We start from the raw sequence: 22,103 nt of genomic DNA on the forward strand, positions 1-22,103 counted from the left end.
GTACTATTTCGTACATAGAAACTGAGGCTGTTCGTGGTAAAAAAGAGAGGGGGAAGAAGAGAATAACAGAGCAGAAATGCCGAAGGAGAAACAGAGGCAAAGCACGTGTATATAAGTATGTGGTTACAAAAGAGATAGAAACACAATACGATAGAAAGGATTACAATACGCATAAAAAACAAAAAGCGCATTCAAAACAGTTTTCCCTCTGTCATAGTAGGAAACATAGTCGAACGGCTTGAGATAAGATCTACTTAACCCTTGTGAGAAATATGCCAGGTAGGAAAAACTTCGAAACCACGAAGCAGTACTTTAACAGCGCCAATTGGAGTGCCTAGGTTATACTCTAGACAGTAGAGTGGAGCTGCACTGCCTAAACCAGAACCTAGGCACTCCAGTTGGCTGACGTGTGACCTCTTAAAGCGCTAAAATATTCGTGTCTTTTTTGTACTTGTACATGAAACAGTAATAAAGTCTCTCGCTTATATGCTTGGGCTACCTTGAAGAGCAAAACCAAAGTACCTTTTGCGATGTTTCGAACTATTTTAAGTACACACATAACCGTTCACTAGTCCACGGAGCACCATGGCGTAAAGAAGTCAAGAGAAGCCTTCTATGAACGTACTTGATTTTGAACACATCAACCAATTAGTGCTCTCTCAGCGTGTTCCACAGGACTAATGAGCCTTCGAATTCTTGTTGGCTGTCGCCGTACGGTCTCAGAGACATGTCTAGCCCCACAAGAAGCTGGCTGCGCAGCCGTGCCACTTTTCCGAAATCAACTTGTCATATCTGCTCCTGACGTTGCCGTGACGGCGAAGAACAACAGTGGCACAACCGCGAATCACATAGCTGTTTATTGGGCGAGCTTGAGCTCATCAAAACAAGTGACGCTCATGCGCAACGACAGTGACGAGCACATGCCTCCATCAGAGAAATTTGATCAGCAGGTCAATCGCGTTGGCTATTTATACATCACTATATATGTCGAACGTTGCAGCGTAATCGCTGGTGCCTTCGTGCCTTACAGAATGTACAGCACTACAAAAGGGTTCCGCGGCACTTTGTAAAGGTAGGTGGGGGTTCCCCGAGACCAGAGAGCTAGGGGAGCGCTGCAATAAATCATTTGCTCACTTCTAGCTCCAAACACTTGTCACTGTACTCGACCTACGTTTCCAAAGTCCAAGTAGTCTCTACCGCGGTGCAGCTCCACGTTGGAGGTCACAGTATTTCAAAGCTCATTTATTCAAAACGTTGAGCAAAAGCTCCTTTCCAACATTAACATTTCCCTCATCCAGCCACTATTTCTCTCTTTCCTACTCGCTTGGGCTCCTCGCCCTTTATGGGGAGAGAGTTATAAGGGGGCAAAACACTTGCTTCCATGACCAAATCGCCTTTTCGAATCGTCGGCTTTAGGTTGAGGTTCGCCGCTGACTCCCGCTGAAAAGCATTGGCAATATTTTCAACCGCATACACACGGGAAGCGGTGGAACACTTGCGACTCACGCGCAATCATGTGCAGTGGACCGGTCATTATCCTGGCGCAGGATTCACTGGCGAAGATGGCGATCGAGTGGTCGGGCCTTCTCTCGAATCGCTCGTCAACGCCGAACGACACCTGCGCCACGAACTCCATGGACAGCTGCTCGTATGTCTGCCGCATGTTCACCTCGTCGCCCGATCTGGCCGGTTCCTCCAGAGACCTTAACAGGCCGGCGATGTATTCTTCCATAAGCGGCATTATCTGTGGGAACACGAACGACAAGTGTTATACGCAGCGGGACGGCACGGTATATGATGCATTCGGACGTCGCTGCACGCGTATGCAGAGAACCGAAGCCACAACTCCTACGGAGGTGTGGGATTCACTTCCCACCTGCGGTAAAATATATTTTCTTCCACTTTCATTTCTCCTTTTCATTTATTAAGGATGCGAGCATTAATTCGTTCTACATCTCAACCTATAAAGAAAACAGGTCATTTCCCTAATGACTACAATAGCGTCATTGGAAGCTTTCCATTTCATTTCACTTAGGCCTTTTCTCTGCGCAGAGTAGCAGGCCAGTCACAAAGCTAAACCAGTCAATCTTTCTGATTTTCTCAGACTGAGCTTTGTTTCTGATCTGTCGGCTTCGTATGACTGCTGCTTAATATCGAGCTCTTCTGTACTGCTGACCCTTCTCGCCCATTCTTGATAATCACTGTCGTCCAAAGTCAAGTAACGCCTATAAACACTTGGGCTCAGCCGCCCATTGAACCAAGATTCATGCGTACTGCAATTCGACGCAGCTTTCAAGGTGTCACCTCTGGCGTTAACTACTGTTCCTGCCAACGTCGCCAGGTAAATGCATTTCTATGATAGGACGCCTATACAATAGGTTAAAAACACTCTATCTTTACCATTTCGGTTTCAGTAGGCACTTTCACGGCACCGGTGAAACCGGTGCTTCTGATTGTTTTCTTTTTCTTTCTTTAAAGATTTTTCTTCCAATAATATACGAGAGCGTGGACAGCTACTTTCTCTGTGTTTATTTGGGAGCAAAATAATTTCCCTCTTTGAAAGAGAGATAAAAATAGACGAACGAAGTTCAAAAAGTAATGTTAACCAGCTCGTCTATTTGCGTTGCGAAACATTTTATAGTTATGTTGCTATACGTCATAGCTATAGGAGAGCCATGGGCAAAATACTTCTGCTTGACGTGCAGCGCTGTAACTATGACGCTGTGCGCACAGTGTGTCGAATTATTCATGTGGTTTGTCGCCCCCAAGCAATGTTGCAGATCTGTGACGGACGCTTCAGAGTAGGGCTCCGCATTAATTTTGTCCAGCTGTGGTTCTTTAACGCGCAATTATTATGCACGAGCATTCTTTCGTTCGATCCCCATCAAGATATGGCCGCCGCGGCCAGGAGTCGCACCCTTGGCTTTGTGCACAGCAGCAGAACGTCATAGCCACTGAGTCATCGCGGATGGTACATGTATATTAAAGGAATAGACTGCTTTAATGAATAATGTGGGCACCCGGCTAGGGAAAAGACAGCCTGTGCGCCCATGACACTCCTCCGCCTTTTCTCCTTTCTTGTCGCTTGCATCCTTTAATTCGTTTTATCACACTCTGTAGTCATTCCTACGTATATAAACGTAGCCTTGCACAGATCCTACACAGGCTGACGAACCACGAATTCTCGTTCTCTTGAAAGGCTCTCGAACATATTCTGCATATTATGGTTTCAAGCCTACTCTTACACTTTCTAAGCTAAGCTCCTCAAATCATTTGTTACAGGTAATCTTCAGCGTTGCTGAACAGGACAATGTCTTCTGTAAACCGCAGTCTGCTGACATATTCGGCGCTGATCCTCACTCCTAATCCTTCCCAGTGTAATAGCTTGAGTAGTTTTGCTGAGCATGCGGCGAATAGCATTGGAGATATCTTGTCTCCTTGTCGGACCTCCTTCTTGTCGGTATTTTTGCGCTTTTCTTATGAAGAATTAAGAACTAATTCTTGTATACTTTTGCTGAGATATTAACGTGTGCTTCCCGTACTTCTTAACCATGGAATACTTCCATGACCAGTGGCCTAGCCACAAATTTAGTTCGGGGGGAAGTGGGGAGGGGGGGGGGGCTCGCGCTGCAGGTCGGCCTCCTTCTTATGGTATTTGTCGAGGGATCAAATACATGAATAATAATTGCATTGTCATTGCGGACGATGCTGCAAAAGATTTTTGGAACGCTACGCTGTCAAGAGAAGTAAAATATGTATTATTTCATAAAAGAATGTGCTCGTATCTCCCAAAAATTGTGTCAGAAATAAGTGATACCAATGCTTCCATGTTTTTTGTCTATTAATTAATTTAAAAAAATACCACACAAGTTTAGAACTATATCAGTTTTAAACCAGCAAAGTAGTGCGTGCCGCTGATAGGAAAAATGTAAGGCCATGAAATGAACAATTAAGGACAAATATTTCAATGAAACTTTCGTATTCACGAACTTTGTTTAGATATTTGTACATATACAACGGCCAGGGAAAATTTCAATGACGCTGTCCTTTGCTACAATGTACTGCGCAGGAGCAGCTGTCACCGGTCGTGTATTGAGAGTAATTTGCACCTAAATTATAGTCGCAAGAGAGAGCACATATAAATAGCAGAATTTCTGCAATATATAGAAGGGGCGAGTCAAATGATAGTGAGCCAATGCGAAGATATGACAAACGGGGTACTTTATTTAAAAGCAGTCTTCATGAGCATTGAGACATTTGTCCCACTGGCTAACGAACGAGTCGCGTGATTCCTGTCTCATAAATCTCCTTGGGTTGCTGCTTCAAGGAGTCTGTAATTGACTCTTTCACGTCATGGTCCGACACGAATCTGGTTCCCTTGAGCTATTCTTTCAATTTCCCCAAATTGCGGAAGTCACAAGGCGACAAGTCTGGGCTGTATGGCGGACGTTGCAGCGTTTCCCACTTGAACGTTGCCAGTTTTGTGTTAACCACATCAACGACGTGGGGATGGGCATTGTCGTGGAGCAAGATATGACCCAATTCTTCAGTTTCCCACGTCGTTTCTTCTTGATTGTGACACGCAGCCGATCTGGCGTTTCACAATATCGGAAACGATTGATAATCTTCCCAGGTTTAGCAAATTCGATCAGTGATGGCCCTTGACGATCGAAAAGAAAGTCAACAACGCCTTACCGGCAGAAATGACGACCTTTGCTTTCTTTTGGGGTGGCAAATTCGAATGTTTCCACTGTAAGCATTGCCGTCATGTTTCAGGCTCGTAATAGTGACACCATGATTCGTCCCCAGTGACAATTGTAGACAAGTAGTCGCACCCTCATTCTGATACCGGATCAGATGAGTCAAGGCAGAGCCGAACCTCTCCGTCTTCTGGCGGTGGTTCAAAACCTTGGACATCTATTGCGCACAGAAGAGCCGATAACTGAGATGTTCATGAACTATGGTGCAAACATAACCGTGACTGATGTTCACACGCTCTGCCAGTTCACCGATGCTTATCTTCCGTTCTTGTCTAATCAGCTCATTCACCTTTGCAATTGTGTTGGGGATGATTGTACGGTGGCTTTGGCCCCGTCTTGGATCGCCTTTGAAAATTTCATGTCATTCTTTTAACCATTTGCTCGATCGCTTCACAGTGGCCAATGACATGCAATGTTATACGTACACGGGAGCCATACGGCGACAACATTTTTCGGGGGGGGGGGGGGGGGACGCCTTCAGCTGTCAGGAACCCCACGACACCGCGCTGTTCTTTTTGAGCGTCCCTCATGTCACGCAACCATGTTAAACCCTGTGTATGAGAACATTAAAGTTGGACATTAAAGAGCATATGTTGGACAATCACAGATTCACAGATCACAGAATCCTAAGGCCCGCCCACCCCCCTTTCCTCCACTTCCCCTGATGTATCGCGCGCGACGGAAGGCGGTCTGTTTCGTCCCCGCTTGTCTCCCTTGTGCACACAAGACTAAGCCACCATCGTGGGCTCACCCAAGCCAGCCACCCCCGCCCCTTACACTTTCATGCTGCGCGCGGTCACGATATTATCGCCCGTGGACTTTATACGGAGCATTAGGGCGGTGGCGATGGCAAGAATGCACCTGGAGTGTCCGTATAATTGCTATCGCAATAATATAAGAGTCTCCGGCAATTGTAGCGTCTCGTGGCCCATTACTTCCAGCAAAAAGCGACAATTCGCTGCGCCGCAACAATGTCTTCTTTTTTTTTCGTTGGTGGGGCACCGAAATGAAATAAAAGCATGTTAGCCACAATCGAATGCCTACTTTGGGCACCTAATGTGGCTACCGAAGGAATATTGAAGAAAACGTGAGACGCTTGGTCCACCGAGAACCATACCCATACTGCTCGGTATCTTACACCGGCGAGACAAGACTCTCCGGAGAGGTTGTGCTCAAGCGAACGCGTTGCACTCCGTCGAGGCCCCGCAGTGATGGTGGCGAGCGACCATTGTTTACTCGTCTGCTAGCTAGAAAGCGTCGAAAATTCTGCCATGATAAAATCCACTCGACCAGACAAAAACGAACACCACCGAAGTGCGCCACGCGGTGGTCGGAGCAACACGAGAAAAACGCATGCGCTCGGGCGGGCTTTGGCAGCCCGCGGGTAGGGAGAACAAGAAAATTGAAGAGGCCCAACGTATCATTGCGACTTAAAGTCAAAGTAGAAAAATGAACAAGGACGTAGTTACCGTTGCTAGCTTTAGTGTCTGGACATGGATGCTTTGGCGCAGGTGAAAAAATTGTTGGTATTCTTTTCCCTGACATGACGGCACAAATGGACCACCACAACGCTTCGTCTCGTCAATCCTCGCTGCTTGCTTTGTCAACTTGTCTGATAGTGTGTTAATTTGGCTTGTCTCGTTGTATGCTCCGATGTACGAATTTGTAAAAGTTAACGCAAATTTGGCGTCAAATGTTTATAACAACATTAAACCCACAAAGTTCCAGAACTGAAAATCTAAAGCATGACTTTGGAAGTGTCAATGCACCTTTCGCATCAAATCTTTATAAGAACTTTATAGCCACGAAGTTTCGAAATTGAAATCCATGCGCTCAGTAGGTTCCGCGGCCTCCGCGAGATACCGCGACGAGCCCGCTCGCCATCAAAACGCGCTTGAAACTTTGTGTTCGGATGGGGCTCCTAGCGTCATGTGACTCCCGGGGCATGGTCGTTGCCGCGAAAACGAGCCCGAGTTTGCAGTGTTCGCACTGAAATGTCTTTCCGAGCACGAAAAAGACATTCTAGAGAAAATCCAGAATGATTTCCGGCGCCGGGGGTCGTTTGGTCGGCGGTGCATGACAGCCCGAAAAAATTTCGGGGGAGGAGGGGAGCTGAAGCCCCATAAGCCCTCCCCTTTGCCCTGTCCGTGCCTGCCGGCCTACCTACTGAATGGAACACCTTTTAATATCTGTATAGTGAATTTGTTTATAGTCTCCAGATTTCTCAATTACCTGATTAATGGCATGGCTATATTTTCATATTTGTTCCTAAAGTCAATTTGCTCCCTGGGTTGATTTAAGTCAAGTGTTGACCTGATTGTATTGAAAATTATCTTGATGGACTTGAATCATGAGAAAGCAGCCTAAACAAGAACAAAGATGGCTTGGAGTGCGTGCGGCAGGCATTATGAAATGCACATTGGCAGCTAGCTTGCCGGTTTCCCTGAAACAAAAATTGTATAATTGCATTTCTTATTATTCTTTTTTTATTATACCATAAAGGTTCCTGGCCAGGACAGTCTTCCTGGTACTAACATCTGAGTCAGAAACTTGGCGGTGAACATGCTATAGGCGTAACATTAAGAGATGGGAAGAGAGCGGGGTGTATGATAGAGCAAACGGGGTAGTCGATAATCTTGTTGAGCTTAAGGGCCCATTCACACTTGCGAGTCGCAGAGGTCGCGAGACTCTTCTGGTCGCAAAGCGAGAGCCGCAAATGGTCGCATTGGTCGAGAAGCGGCGGTCGCAGGTCAGTCGCAGGCTGCTCGATTTTCCAGTCTTGCGACTGCGAGTTAAACCAATCAGCGATGCCGCGGCAGTAGCGCGCGAGACTTTGTGCGTCCAGTTGTCATTGCCTACGCGCTTGAAGTTCCTGTACGGACGCGGCGCACATCAAAACCACCACGGCATCCTCCTCTTCACTCAGGTCTTCGTGGTACATTGCGAACAGCAAGGGACTAGAGCACACAGAGCTCGAAAGCGGGAGACACGGTCACAGCAGACGAAATGCCCGCAAGCGCGCGAATGGCGTCCTTCCCGAGAGAGAGAGAGAGAGAGAGAGAGCTCGTTTCGAACGGGAAGACGACCCGCAGGTCACTGAGGTGGTCCTTGCAAGTGTGAACGTTGGCGTTGTCGAGCCGTCCCCTGCGGTCGCAGGCGACCGACGGTTGCACGACCCCTGCGACTCGCAAGTGTGAATGCGCCCTAAGAGGACTAAATATGGTTGCACAGGCCATGTAATGAGTATATAACCGTCGGTGTATTACAGTTACAGAATGCGTGTCAAAAAATGAAACGAGCCCAGTCGAAGACGGACGATAACTATAAGCGTTGTGGTGAACATAGCTAATTTGCAGCATGAAGTAAAAGAGGGTCAAATGAAGAACGCTCAGAGATCGCTCAGATCGTCGTCCGGCAGTGGACTTAACAGATGTTGTCGTTGATGATGATGTATTACTGATGATGATTATGATGATGATGATGATGATGACGATGACGATGACTAGTCCACACAGCGTGAATATAATGATTTCTATTTGCGCTTATTTGAGTGTGTGTGCTAGGGTTTCACGTTTTAACGCCGCCTACGGAGAAGCTTGTCATGCATTTCGGCAGGCACGATATCTCACGCTGTGAGGGTCATTTAGTGCGTATACCTACCATTTTTAACTTTGCTGCGCTGAGACTGCAGGCCATTGCGTTTCGGGTGCTTTTCCACTTTGAGCCTTCGATGCTTACAGTAGACTCACTCAGAACCGGATGGAGTTTTTCAATCATCATTGTCACCTGGCAATGACAAAAAAGAAAGAAACAAAGGAAGGAAGGAAGGAAGGAAGGAAGGAAGGAAGGAAGGAAGGAAGGAAGGAAAGAAGGAAGGAAGGAAGGAAGGAAGGGGAACTTCGATCAAATGTACCTACATATGTGAAATCTTTAGAAGACAAGCATCAATATTTATTACCCGACGGCCTCTTGATCATCACTGAGATGCTGGCATTTCTTAACGTGATTAGCGTTCTTCGGATACCTAGCGCAATTTCCTGTATCTGGATGGATGTAATCGCTTTCCTTTCAGGACCAACTTGGGTCACTGGGTACATGCCACTGGATATGTGCAAACCTTCAATGACAAACTAAATCCTTTAATGTTTATCCGCAGTTGGGCGGAATTGAACTCGGGTCATATATGTATATTCAGACACGCGCCATGCGTGGATTTGGCGGCGGCGGATTAAGGGATTAACGTATTAGAGGGCGGATCGTGTCCAGAGAGATGCACGAGAAAGAGAAGCCAGGCTGCATGCACGCCGCATGCATGGCGGGCTTCGACGGTGGCAATACAGTGTGTCCGTGCGTTGCTACGATGTTAATTGAATTAGCGTTCATTGTGAGGGGGGTGCGGCCGGAATTTTATTTTCTTCAGAATCTTTTTATTTTCGTTTTAGCCTACTTGTAGGTTACCTTCACTGCGACCGCCGTCACACCACCCATTCAGAGGTAAGCGTTAAAGAACAATCACACCCCGCAAGAAAGAAAAAAAACACCTGACAGTCACTTTTAGCATACGCTAAGGAAGACGAAGGCAAAAGCTGCCCGCTCACGAGACATTCATTCTTGACATTTTCATTCTAACGCGTTGTCACTTCCTATTGTTTTCTCCCAAGTTGTTTCTCCTGAGGTTGTGGGTTCGATTCTTGACCTTCAGACTGTCAACTGAAATCTAACTTGGAGACATGCCCGATTCGCCCATATCTCCAAGATGGCTCTACTCCCAACAAAGTTCTAGAGCTTGACTCCCGCCAGAGGTTGTAGGCTTGACTCTTGACCTTCCCAATGTCAATTCAAATCTAACTTGGAGACATGCTCGGTTCGCCCATATCTCCAAGTGGGCTCGACTCCCAACAAAGTTCGAGAGTTTGACTCTTGCCAGAGGTTGTAGGTTTGACTCTTGACCTTCACAACGTCAATTCGAATCCAACTTGGAGATATCGCCGGTTCGCCCAAATGGGTTTGACTCCCACCAAAGGTCCTGGGTTAGAGTGCCTTAAATAATTATATCTTAATTGACTTTGCCTTAATTAACACCACAAATCGTACTGACGCTTCTTCGCTTCTGCTTCATGCTTTCTTTTGAAAGAAACTGATGGCCTGATTCGCCCTAACTGCCACCAAAGGTCGTAAATTCGACTTAGGTCGGGGGTCGCAATTCAATTCACCTTAATTAAAACTACAGGTAGTGGGTTCGACTACCACCAACAGTCGAGGATTCGACTATTTTAGTGCCATAACGACGAACGACGTAACACCGTATATCGGATGGTTCGTCGTATGAGCTGTCTAAGGCTTTCGCCTTAAAATTCAGGAAAAAAGGGCGACCCGACACTTTGCACCGTGAAATGTAGGTAGTACTAACAGTGGTAAAAGAGCAACGCACGCACCACGAAGTACGCTGCTTGGGTGCCGGACACCAAATTATTTAACCGAAACGTTATTCCAGGCATAGAAAGGCCGGAAACTACGACAAAAACTTGGAGATAAAAGAAAAAAAATTTGAAGGTCACTCGTCACTACACACCACGCACGCTCGCCACGATTTCGCCGACTCGCGCAGTCGATTTCCTTTGCCGACTTCTTGTTAGAAATTCTGACGGAAGTTGCGCTGACGCTGTTGTCCCATTTATCCAGCATGTGAACTACATCTCGATCGCTTTTCCGTGCGTTATATTTATCCTAATAACAGGCGTATATCGTCGACCTTTGTCGTACAGCGGCGTTCTTTTTTTCCGACTTTTTTTAAACGGTAAATGCGATTTTCAGCACGAATTGAAGGCGATGTCGCCTGCAACTGCGTAATGCGCTGCTTCAGCCTCTCTTACACCTCATGGGCTGTCCGGCGTATAGCATTGCTCTACGTAGATTTAGGTGCACGTTCAAGAACCGCAAGTAGACAAAATTAATCCGGAGTCTCCCAATACGGCGCTCCTCATAGACAGATCGTGGTTCTGGCACGAAAATTCCCGCAATGTAATAAATATATATATTTTTTTTTAATTCGGAGGACCCTTAAGCTTCGCCTTTAAGAGTGGAAGGCGATAGCATTCAAATATCCCTGACTGCATATCACGCTTCCCGGCAGCTACAGGTTATGTAACCGTAATGTTTACCGGGAAATGCTGGCGGCGAACGCTATGCACGAAGGCGAGCTTTCGGGTAGAAACGCGGCCTCTTGCATGGGGCGCGATGGATGGATGGATGGAGGTCGGATGGATAGAGTATGGATGGAATTATTATAAGGGAAAGTGAAAGTGAACGAAAACAAAATAAGGTGGCCATACGCCAAGCACAAGTTCTACATGATTAAAATTTATTGAAAAGCTCTATATAAACTTTGGTACACATTTAAATACTTAAATATATGGTTGCAAACAATTTCTTCATGAGACATAAGGCATTTCTTCATAAGCTGTCCATGTGGCAGCTTTTTCTGCATGCCCCTCGCGTCATGTACTGATGCAAATAAACATCATTGTCATTGTCATACTCATGGACTACGACGAACACAGCAATATCTGAAATTCTATATATAACAAATGACTACACGATGCTTTAGCGAATTACAAAAACGCTAAAGGCAATTAGTAATGGTTTCGTCTGCGAAAATTCAGTCGTCTGCTATGTAGGAAAGCCTGACAGAGTGCTTTTGATGCTGCTGCCTATGAATGGATGGATGGAAGAACAACTTTATTGAGGTCCTTCGGTGCGCGCGATTAGCGCCCAGCGGGCCGCTCCCACGTCGGGACAGAGAGGTCATGCCCCTCCGCCGTGTCATGGGCCGGATGGACTGCCCAGAGCTGTGCTTCAAGGTCCGAGCTGCGTAGAGCTCGGTCCCAGTCTTCCTTGGTGATCCTGGCCCCCGGCGCCAGGCGTCAACCCCAGAGCATGCGAGCAAGGCTAGCTATATCTTCACAAAAGCGATACGCACTGTGAGGGTGCGCGTCCGGAAAGATTTTGTGCAGGAAGGCCGGGTATGGGTAGGGGCCCGTCTTAAGCGGCCTGTACGTGACTTCTTGTGCTTTATCGAGTCCTTTGTGCGGTAGCGGCATGGTTCTCTTGACTAACTTATAGTGCTAGGTGAGGTCGTTGTAAGCGACGAGGGGGTCGAGCTCGCTCTCCCATCCTGCCGTGGGGAAGTCCGGGCTCGCACGCTGAGTTAGGTCTCGTGCGTCCTCGTGTGCCGTCTCGTTGCGGTTAGAGAGCGGCCCCTCCAATGGTCCCATGTGTGCCGGGAACCAATTGGTGTAGTGTGGGCTGAGATGTTGAGTACCAAGTATTCTGCCGATGGTCGGGGATATGCTCCCTCTTCCGAAGGACAGAATTGCCCTCCTGGAGTTGCAGTATACCAAGTTTTTACTGTCTTCTAGGAGTGCAAAGCTGATGGCCGCCTGTTCGGCCGCCTCAGGACTATCAGTGTGGACTGTGCACGTGTTGATGACCATGTCATTTTTGTTGACCACCGCTGCTACATAGGCTCGTCTGCCAGGATATTTGGCTGCGTCCGTGAAACAGCATGCTTTCCCGGAGGCGGCTGCCTGTCAGAGGAGTTGTTTGACTCCAGCAAGTCTTCTGTCGATGTTGTGCTCGGGGTTCATATTCTTGGGCAGGGGGGCTGCCCTGATCCTTTCCCGGTGGTAGGGTGCTGGCCTGTGGATATTACACTCGATCTCCGAGGCGCGACGCCGATTTCCCGTAGGATCCATCTGCCCGTAGGTGTGCGGGACAGCCTGGTGATCGGTGCCCGTTCCTGTGCCTCCGCAGTCTGGCTCAGCGTGTTGTACATGCCTAATGCATCCAGTGCCTCCGTGCTCGTGTGCATGGGCAGACCCATGGCTCGCTTGAGAGAAGTGGTTCTTGTGGGGAAGGAGGAAAGGCTAGAACTATTTTCTGCAACCCATGCGGGAGCACGGCTCAGCGCCAGCAGGGTGGCGGACATGGAATAAAAGAGAGAGAGGGTAGGAGGGAGAAAGGTAGAGGATCGTAGAGATGGAAGCGAAGTAGTGGAGGATCAAGAAGCCCGAGGTGGTAGGATGGCTGTTAGGCCATCCGTCTTTGTAGAAATGTCCTATATTCTCGCCGAGAGCCCCAACGAGTCGAGGTACTCGTCGACACTTAGGAAGGCTGGTAGCTGATTATGACAGGGGAAGAGGATATCTTCCTGTCGTGAACATGGGAGCCCCAGGCGGTGGAACTCTTGCAGAAGTCGGCCGCGGTGCTGCAGGTGAGCAGAGCAGGCCAGCAGGAGGTGCTCCAGAGTCTCTGGTTCACCACAGGAGGCACAGGCTGGTGAGGTGGCTTTCCTAAGGCGGTGCCGGCGGGCTGCCGTCCAGTAGCAGCCAACTCGCAGTCGGAGCAGCAACGAGGCATCCCTTCATAGGAGGCCGTGTTGTGGAATAGGCCGTGGAGGCCGGCCCAGAGATACCCGTTTGTTCGTGTGGCAGGTGATGATGTGCCGGCGCAGCCTGTGTCTCGAGAAGTCTGCGGCCGTTACAGCAGGGCTGAGGGGGACGCTTGGGTGGTGGGCACTTTTTGCCAGAGTGTCCGCCTCTTCATTGCCCGGGATCCCCATGTGTGCCGGTAGCCAATGCAAAGATACTGAGCATCCTGCGTCCTGAAGGGCCGCCAGTCTTGAGGAGAGTAGCTCTACCCCAAGGCTAGCCCTGTCAGGGTTCTGCAGGCAGAACATCGCCGCCTTGGAGTCGCAGAAGATGGCTGCCGGGGTCGCTGGTAGCTCCTCTGCAAGGTCCACAGGAAGGTGGAGTCCTGCTAGCTCTGCTGCGGTAGAGCTTGCATGCCCCGGGAGACGGCACAGCTTGCTCTTTCGTAGGGCCGTTGCAACGCAGGCTGCTGTGGATGAGCCCGTCTCCGATATCACGAATCCATCGACGACGATGTGAAGGTGGTCCCCAAGTCTCTCTTGGAGGAGACAGGCTGCCGTATGCTGTAGGGCACATGTTAGAGAACGGTTCGAGACACCTGGCAGCTCCGTCGAGATAGGGATTGGTGGTCGATGTGGTGGGCGAGGCTGTACAGCATTTGCAGGCGTGTCCCCTATGACTTCCTTATAGAGGCCACACAGCCGTCTCATGTGTGATGCTGGCCGGAAGCGCAGGCGGGTCAGGAGTGCTTGACCATCTGCGCCATGGTGTAGGCGATCAATGTGCCGTAGCCCCTGTTGTGGGAAGAGTAATGACAGGGGCAAGGCACCTGCCTCAGCCAGTGGCGGCCACTTGTGAGGTTCGGGGAACGCCAAGACAGAGCCGTATTGCTGACCGATGTTGCAGCTCCAGTTTCCGCAGGCGGGGGGGGCAGCGCCACAAGAGGGAGGGCATACAGTAGCCGTGAAGTGACTGAAGCTTCAAATATCTGCAGGGCCCACCTGGTGGTGCAGCCTTGTCCACGGGCAAGGAGCTGTGAGATCGCCTTGCGGACCCGAAGCGCCTGGGCGCACAGGGCCTTGGTAGCCGGCAGCCAGGTCAGCCGATGGTCAGTGCGCAGCCCCAGGTAGGCGACTGCCTTGTTCTATGGGATCTGGACGCCCTCCAACCGCAGCCGGCCAGCTGAGCGGTGCGCTGATGCTCTGGGGTGCAGTAGCAAGGCCTCAGTCTTCCTGGCCGCGATGGTAAGGCCGATGCTGCACAAGTAGGCAGCCGCAGTGTCCAGGGCTCTCTGTAGGGCCGCACGTGCCTTGCGGATGTATTGCGGTGGTCCCCGCACACATAGGGCGATGTCGTCCGCGTAAATTGAGGACTGCACAGGGAAGTGAGGGTCGATGGGCAGGGCAGCAGGCAACCGTGCCATGGCCAGGTTGAAAAGGAAGGGGCTCACCACTAACCCCTGTGGCACGCCTGCAGCGACTGGACGGGGGTCTCTTCGATTGGCCCACACGTACCCTTAGGGTGCGGTTGAGCAGGAACGACGAGAGGAACTCCCGCAGGTTGCCACAGATGCCGAGAAGCTCCAGGCCCTGCTGGACGACTGCGTGAGGGAAGCTGTCGAAGGCGCCCTGTACGTCGATCAGCAAGAGCATCACGAGGTCTCCGCCGGCCTTAGCGTCCTCCAGAGTGGACGCCATGTCAGCGATGGAGTCCGTAGTTCACCGCCGCCGCCGGAAGCCCGTCTGTTGGTCTGCCAGGTAGCCGCGAGCACGGGCCACCCAGTTCAGTCGTGCCAGAGCCATGGCTTCTATCACCTTGCAGGCAGCGGAGGTGAGGGAGACCGGTCGATAGGATGACAGTTCCCTAGCCGGTTTTCTGGCATTGAGGATGGGTGCCACAATGACTCTGCGCCATGCCTCTGGCACCTGCCCTGATTGCCAGATCTCAGTGAAGCACTCTCGAGCAGGCACTGTTGCTCGCTGGTGGCCAGGTTACGGAGCATCTGTGGCGTTACACCGTCTGCTCCTGGCGCGCTGTGGCGTTTCCCTCGCCTCAGAGCCGCCTGGAGCTCGTGCAGGGCAAGTGGCTCTTGGAAGAGGGTAGCGACCTGGCTGGACATCCAAGCAGGGTGGATGCTGTGTAGACAGGTGGGCAGCTGGGCAGGGGGGAGTCCGACCGGTAGGATGGCTGCACTCTGGGGCACGGGAGGGGCGAACCGGACCGCCAAAAGTTCCGCGAGGGCCTCTTCGCTGATTCCTAGCGAGATGGCCACAGCGAGGACGGGTTGACGGCTCGTCCTCTTGCCGGTAAGTGACTTGAGTAGTCGCCAGGCTAGGGGGCCGCTTGAACGGTCGTTAATACTAGAGCACAGGCTCACCAAGCTATGGTTCCTCCTGCGCCGGGCCTGTCTTCTACAGCAAGCATCCACCCGTCTGTATTCAGTAGAGTGCTGTGCCTTCCCTGTCCAAATTGCTCTGCGCTCCGTGCGGCGCCTGGACGAACGGAGATTGAGTAGGCGGAACATCGTGGCCGCCGACACTACCACCCAGGAGTACCTAGACGGGTTGCTCAAGCTCACCGAGCTGCACGCGATCCCTGTGACTGCCCGACTACCGGCCGATGGCGGCAAGAGCACCGGCTTCCTGCACGGTGTGAGCGGGCTGCCTGCAGACACGGAAGCCATCGAGTCCAGCATCCCTGTGCTGTCAGTAACGATGGACGGGAGCACCGTCACCATACGCTTCGCGGGACCGGTCCCCCCGGAGCACGTACTGTTTGGATCGCACCGCTGGTACGATCTGTTGGGAACTCGGCGCTGACGCCCGTGGTTGTACCTGGGTCGCAAGCCCCAAGGGTAGCGTTGGCCTGGCGGCCTGGGGTACAACTGGAAGCATCCGAAGGTCCCGGCAAAGCATGAGTCGACTGGTAACAACAAAACAACTTGTTTATTTTAACATCGCAAAGAGTTGGCGGTCAGGTTGACCGAAGTAGAGAGACGGGAGAGCACTTTACTCAACAGAAGAAATCGGAGCCCTCCTTTTGGCGTCCGGGGGCAGCTGTTTTTATACTCTCGCAGTTGAGGGCAAGAAGGAACCCCTCAATAGACGAGCACGTGATTGTACAATGGGTTAAGGTGACGCATACTGTCGTAGCGCCGCTGGACGGGCACAATGACTGGGAGGAGAAGGTAACCTCTACTCTCGTAGCGCCTCTGGTCGGGCACAATGGCTGGAAGGAGAAGGAGACTTCTACTCTCGTAGCGCCTCCTGTCGGGCACAATGGCACATACACTCACACACGCACATGAAGACACGTGGCATCGGAACATGCCTGGACGCGCTTGGCGGGGAGCGTAGCGGCGACGCCGAACGGGCCAAAATGTCTGCCGCTTTGTTGCAGTCGCGCCGGCTAAACCGCGCGTCGTAGGCGAAACGTAACAGACCGCCCCGCCGGGGAAAGGAGATCCCGATGGACAGGGGACGGCATCCGCTGTCCGGAGGGATGTCGCTCGATGATGCTCATAACCGAAGTCGGGCGTCCCTCGACGTTTCTTGAGCGCAGCGCACAGAGAAGGCCTCGTTCTCTCGTTCAGGTTCGCACGGGACACTGCAAAGTGACTTCGGGAGAGTTCACATTCTTGTTCTCGTTCCCGGCAAGCGTTAGAATTACGCTGAAACTCAAGCGCTCAGTCAGCAAGCACGGCACAACCCTCACTAAGCCCTGCCAGGCTCTTTCCCCTTTTATACCACTGCCTAGTTCCTTACAGTAGTCTAGCATCACTCAGAACGCGTCCACAAATTGGAAAATTGCACTAGAAAGCATATCATCACTTTGAAACACTAAACAAAAGCAATATGTTAAAAGAAATCCTGCCTCAGGAAGAAAAACATCAGTAACAAACAATTTTGAGGCTGATTCCTACGTTAGGGGCTTCGACTTAAGCCATCGGCGTTACCGTTGAGACTCCCCTTTTTGTAACGCACCTCAAAGGAATATTGTTGCAAAGCGAGGCTCCAGCGCAGTAGGCGGCCATTTTTGGGAGAGATGGTCTGCAGCCATTGGAGAGGGCAGTGATCCGTCTCAATGATAAACCTCGAGCCGGCTAGATAGCATGACAATTTCTGAACGGCCCACACGAGACATGCACACTCTTTCTCGGTGGCGCTATACGCCTGCTCACGACTGGTCAGCTTACGACTAGCATACAGGACGGGGTGTTCTACTTCTCCCTTTTCCCGTTGGCACAGTACAACGCCCATGCCTCGCTCACTAGCATCGCACTGAACAATGAACCCTTTTGTATAGTCTGGCGATCGTAGCACAGGCTGGCTTGTTAGGGCACTCTTTAGGGCGCTAAAAGCTCTTTCCTTTGTCTCGTCCCAGACGACTGTTTGAGGCTCTGTCTTTCTTAGAGCATCCGTCAGGGGAGCCGCGATATCAGAGTACCTGGGGATGTACCTCTGATAGTAGCCGGCGACACCTAAGAACGACCGAATATCGCTCTTCGTGCGCGGTTGCGGAAAGTCTCGCACAGCGGCCACTTTTATTTCAGAGGGGCGGCGACGACCCTGACCAATCATGTGACCGAGGTAGACAACCTCGGCCTGTGCTAACTGGCACTTAGGAGCCTTTACTGTCAAGCCCGCTTCGCGCAGGCGGGTTAGCACTGCCCGCAAGTGTGCCATATGCTCAGACCAGGATGCGGAGAATATCGCTACGTCGTCTAGATACGGTAAAGCGAATTCTTGCTGTCCCCGCAACACTTTATCCATGAGGCTTGAAAAACAGTATGGCGCGTTCTTCAAACCAAAACTCAACACTTTAGGACGGAATGTTCCCATTGGTGAAATGAACGCCGCATACCTACTAGCCTCTTCTGTAAGTGGAACCTGCCAATAACCCCTGACAAGATCTAGGGTGGAAATAAACTGAGCGCTACTAACTTTCTCAAGGCTCTCCTCGATGTTAGGGATCGGATAAATTTGATCCTTAGTGATGGAATTAAGCCTGCGGTAGTCGACGCAAGGACGAGGTTCCTTGCCCGGTACCTCAACTAAAATCAAAGGGGAGGTATAATCACTCTCACCTGCCTCAATAACACCGAGCTGTAGCATTTTCTTTACCTCAGCCTCCATAATATCGCTCTGGCGGGGTGACACCCGATACGCCTTGGATCGTACTGGCTCTGGGGAGGTAAGTTCTATATCATGAGTAAGTACAGAAGTCCTACCAGGCCCCTCAGAGAACAGACCTTGAAACTCTTGTAATAGCTGGTGTAGTTCGGTTTTCTGCTCGGGCGACAGCGGTGCTTTACTGATAAGGTCACTAATGACTTGACCGGTGTCTTCCCTGTTCGTCACTGAGCCTAGTCCCGGAAGCTCGACCGGAAGCTCTTCAGGAACGTTTACCATCATGCACACCACTGCTTCCCTTTGTCTATAAGGTTTGAGCAGATTACAGTGGTAAACTTGCTGTGCTTTCCGCTTTCCTGGCAGACTTACCACGTAGTTAACGTCCGACAGTTTCTGAACAATTCGTGCTGGGCCCTCCCACTGCACGTCTAGTTTGTTGTTTAGCGATGTGCGCAATATCATGACCTCATCGCCCACCTCAAAACGACGGGCCCTGGCTGTCCGATCATAATAAACCTTGGCCCTCTGCTGGGCCTTTGCCATTGCTTCACCTGACAACTCCTGTGCCCTTCTTAAGCGTTCGAGGAGCTTAAGCACGTACTCCACCACGACTGGGTCGTCGCCCCTACCTTCCCACGATTCTCGAAGCATGCGAAGCGGAGATCGAAGCGAGCGACCGTACACCAGTTCAGCTGGCGAAAACCCCGTAGCCGCATGCGGCGCGGTCCTTAAAGCAAACATCACCCCAGGCAGACACAGCTCCCAGTCAGTTCGATGTTCAAAACACAACGCTCTCAACACGCGCTTCATGACGGAGTGGAGCTTCTCAACGGAATTCGACTGTGGGTGGTACACTGAGCTGTGTAACAGCTTTACCCCACACCTTTCGAGGAAAGTTGTCGTCAAAGCGCTAGTAAACACTGTGCCCTGATCTGATTGGATTTCCGCAGGGAAACCAACTCGCGCAAATATGGACAGTAGTGCATTAACTATCTCAACTGAGCTGAGTTCTTTAAGCGGCACTGCTTCAGGGAACTTTGTCGCTGGGCAGATCACAGTCAAAATGTGTCTGTACCCCGTGGCTGTTACCGGCAGAGGTCCCACAGTATCAATAACGAGCCGTCTAAAAGGCTCCGTAATGATAGGTACCAATTGCAACGGCGCCCTCGATTTGTCCCCTGGTTTGCCCACCCGCTGACAAGTGTCACATGTCCTCACGAAATGGTCTGCGTCCCGAAAACACCCTGGCCAATAGTACTCTTGCAAGAGACGGTCCTTAGTTTTCTTAACTCCTAGGTGTCCGGACCACGAACCCCCGTGTGACAAGCGCAACAGATCCTGACGATAGCATTGAGGAACGATCAGCTGATCGAACTCCACTCCTCTGCGGTCTAGATACTTCCGGTACAGGACTCCACCTCTTTCCACAAAAAGCGCATTTTTCCTGGCGATACCTTCCTTGACATTGCAGCGTATGTTTTCTAGGCTACCATCCTTCTTTTGCTCGGCTATCAAAGCCGACCGGCTGACATTTAGCAACCTATCAAGTCCGTCTGACGTAGGCGCGATGAGCAAATCAGTAGATAGCTCTTCTAACTTTCCCGCATCGGGATTTTCCTCTCCAGTATCTGGTGCCTTTAACGTTACAGACTCAATTTTATTCAGTTCGGGCGTGCTCTGAATATCGGCTTGCTGCGCCTCTGACCCTTTCTCATTGTTCGATAACGTCGGCCCCGCAACTACCGCCTTTGCAGCGAGCTCCCGAACCTTCGATCTGGTTAAGGCCTGAACACTAGCCTCACCGAACAAAAGCCCCTTCTCGCGCAGGAGGTGATCGGACCTGTTCGAAAATAGGTACGGGTACTGGGGGGGCAGCATAGATGACACTGCCACCTCCGTCTCAAGCGCTCCGAAAGGTCCTTCAATAAGCACCTTTGCTACTGGCAGACACACGCTATGAGCTTCCACGGCTTGCTTGATCCATGCGCACTCGCCCGTGAACATATGGGGTTCTACGTAAGAGGGGTGAACTACATCCATCGTAGCTGCGGAATCGCGAAGCACTCGGCACTCTTTCCCGTTCACGAGGAGGTCTCGCATGTAAGGCTCGAGAAGCTTCATGTTCTCGTCAGTGCTGCCTATTGAAAAAAACACAACTTTTGGTGTTGTTTCCGGACACTGCGCCGAAAAGTGACCCGGCTTCTGGCACGTATAACAAACGCGCGCTTGCCTCATCTCGAACCGCTTTCTGCGTTCGGCTTCGGCTGCCGCCGTCTCCTTAGGTTCGGTCGCACTGCTTCCACTCGCATCCGCACTACGCGTGTTCCCCTTTGCTCTCATGGGTGTGAACTTCGGCCTCTCAAACTTCGAGCCAAATTCACCCTTTTGACCGTCCTTAGCTCCGCGAGCCCGACGCGTCACAAACTCCTCGGCTAGCTCAGCGGCTTTAGCCACCGTACAAACGTCTGGCCTATCCAAGACCCAGTACCGCACGTTCTCAGGTAACCGACTATAAAACTGTTCTAGCCCAAAACACTGCAGAACTTTATCGTGGTCACCAAACGCTTTCTCTTCTTTGAGCCACTCCTGCATGTTTGACATTAGCCTGTACGCAAACTCTGTGTATGACTCACTTTTGCCTTTCTCATTTTCCCGAAACTTGAGACGGAACGCCTCCGCAGACAGCCGGTACTTTTTTAGCAGACTCGATTTTACTTTGTCGAAATCCTCTGCCTCCTCTCTATCCAAGCGAGCGACTACGTCGGCCGCCTCGCCGGGTAACAAAGTGAGCAAGCGCTGTGGCCACGTTTCCCGAGAGAACCCCTGCTTCTCGCACGTTCGCTCAAAGTTAACCAGGAACAAACCAATGTCCTCTCCAAGCTTAAACGGCCGCATCAGGTCAGTCATTTTGAACAATACGCGTTCTCCTGCACCGTGTGCCTGACTTCCATTACGAGCGCGTTCCATCTCTACCTCAAGACGCTTCATTTCCAAAGCGTGTTGACGGTCGCGCTCTTGTTGCTCTCGCTCTTTCTGTTCTTTACGTTCACGCTCTTCTTTTTCTTTCTGTTCTTTACGTTCACGCTCTTCTTTTTCTTTCTGTTCTTTACGTTCACGCTCTTCTTTTTCTTTTTGCTCTTTAAGTTCGCGCTCCTGTCTTTTTGCAGTTTCCCTCTCCTCAATGGTCTCAAGGCATTCCGACAGCTCGTTATCCTCAGCCTCTAACTCAAGAATAGCCTTTAGCAGTTCTGGTTTTCTGAGTTTGTCTGAGACATCCAGACCCAACTCTCTTGCAAGCTCCAGCAATTTCGGTTTGCGCAACGACTTCAAATCCATGGCTGCTCTGAATGCTGCTTTCTCTACTGCCTATTATTGTCTTGCCGCAATCTAACCCGGCAGCAACGACAACCAAAATTACCAGCTCTGTTTCTGACACTAACAAAAGCCTGGCAAAGCTCAGAAGAAGAAAGTCCCGCACTCACCAAACCTCGCAGCCAAGAGTCCAGCGCAGTCGTTCCGCTGCAGGCAACCAGTCATCACACAGGGCTCGTTGCACTGCTCCCGGATCGTCGATGAGCTGCTCAGCATACAGTCAACTGCATATCTTCGCTGCTGGCCTCCGTTGTCGCGATCTCACCGCTGGCAGACAGTTGTTTGAAGTCGGAGGCGATCTCACCGCTGCCAACCAGATGTTTGGATCGCACCGCTGGTACGATCTGTTGGGAACTCGGCGCTGACGCCCGTGGTTGTACCTGGGTCGCAAGCCCCAAGGGTAGCGTTGG

The 22,103-nt window shown here is 50.9% G+C and overlaps 1 protein-coding gene across 1 annotated transcript in view; it reads right to left on the reverse strand.

Annotated features, from left to right (window-relative positions):
• Positions 1 to 22,103, reverse strand: part of LOC142586244 (cytochrome P450 3A14-like) — a 123,438-nt gene that overhangs the window by 55,150 nt on the left and 46,185 nt on the right. Inside the window, exons 5-6 of the mRNA XM_075697493.1 lie at positions 8,421 to 8,546; positions 1,507 to 1,744 (exon numbers count right to left, since the gene is read on the reverse strand). Of these exons, the coding sequence (XP_075553608.1) occupies positions 1,507 to 1,744; positions 8,421 to 8,546 (364 nt within the window). The remainder of the gene's footprint in view (positions 1 to 1,506; positions 1,745 to 8,420; positions 8,547 to 22,103) is intronic.

This window comes from Dermacentor variabilis, chromosome 6 (genome assembly GCF_050947875.1).
Source record: "Dermacentor variabilis isolate Ectoservices chromosome 6, ASM5094787v1, whole genome shotgun sequence".
Classification (NCBI taxonomy): domain Eukaryota; kingdom Metazoa; phylum Arthropoda; class Arachnida; order Ixodida; family Ixodidae; genus Dermacentor; species Dermacentor variabilis.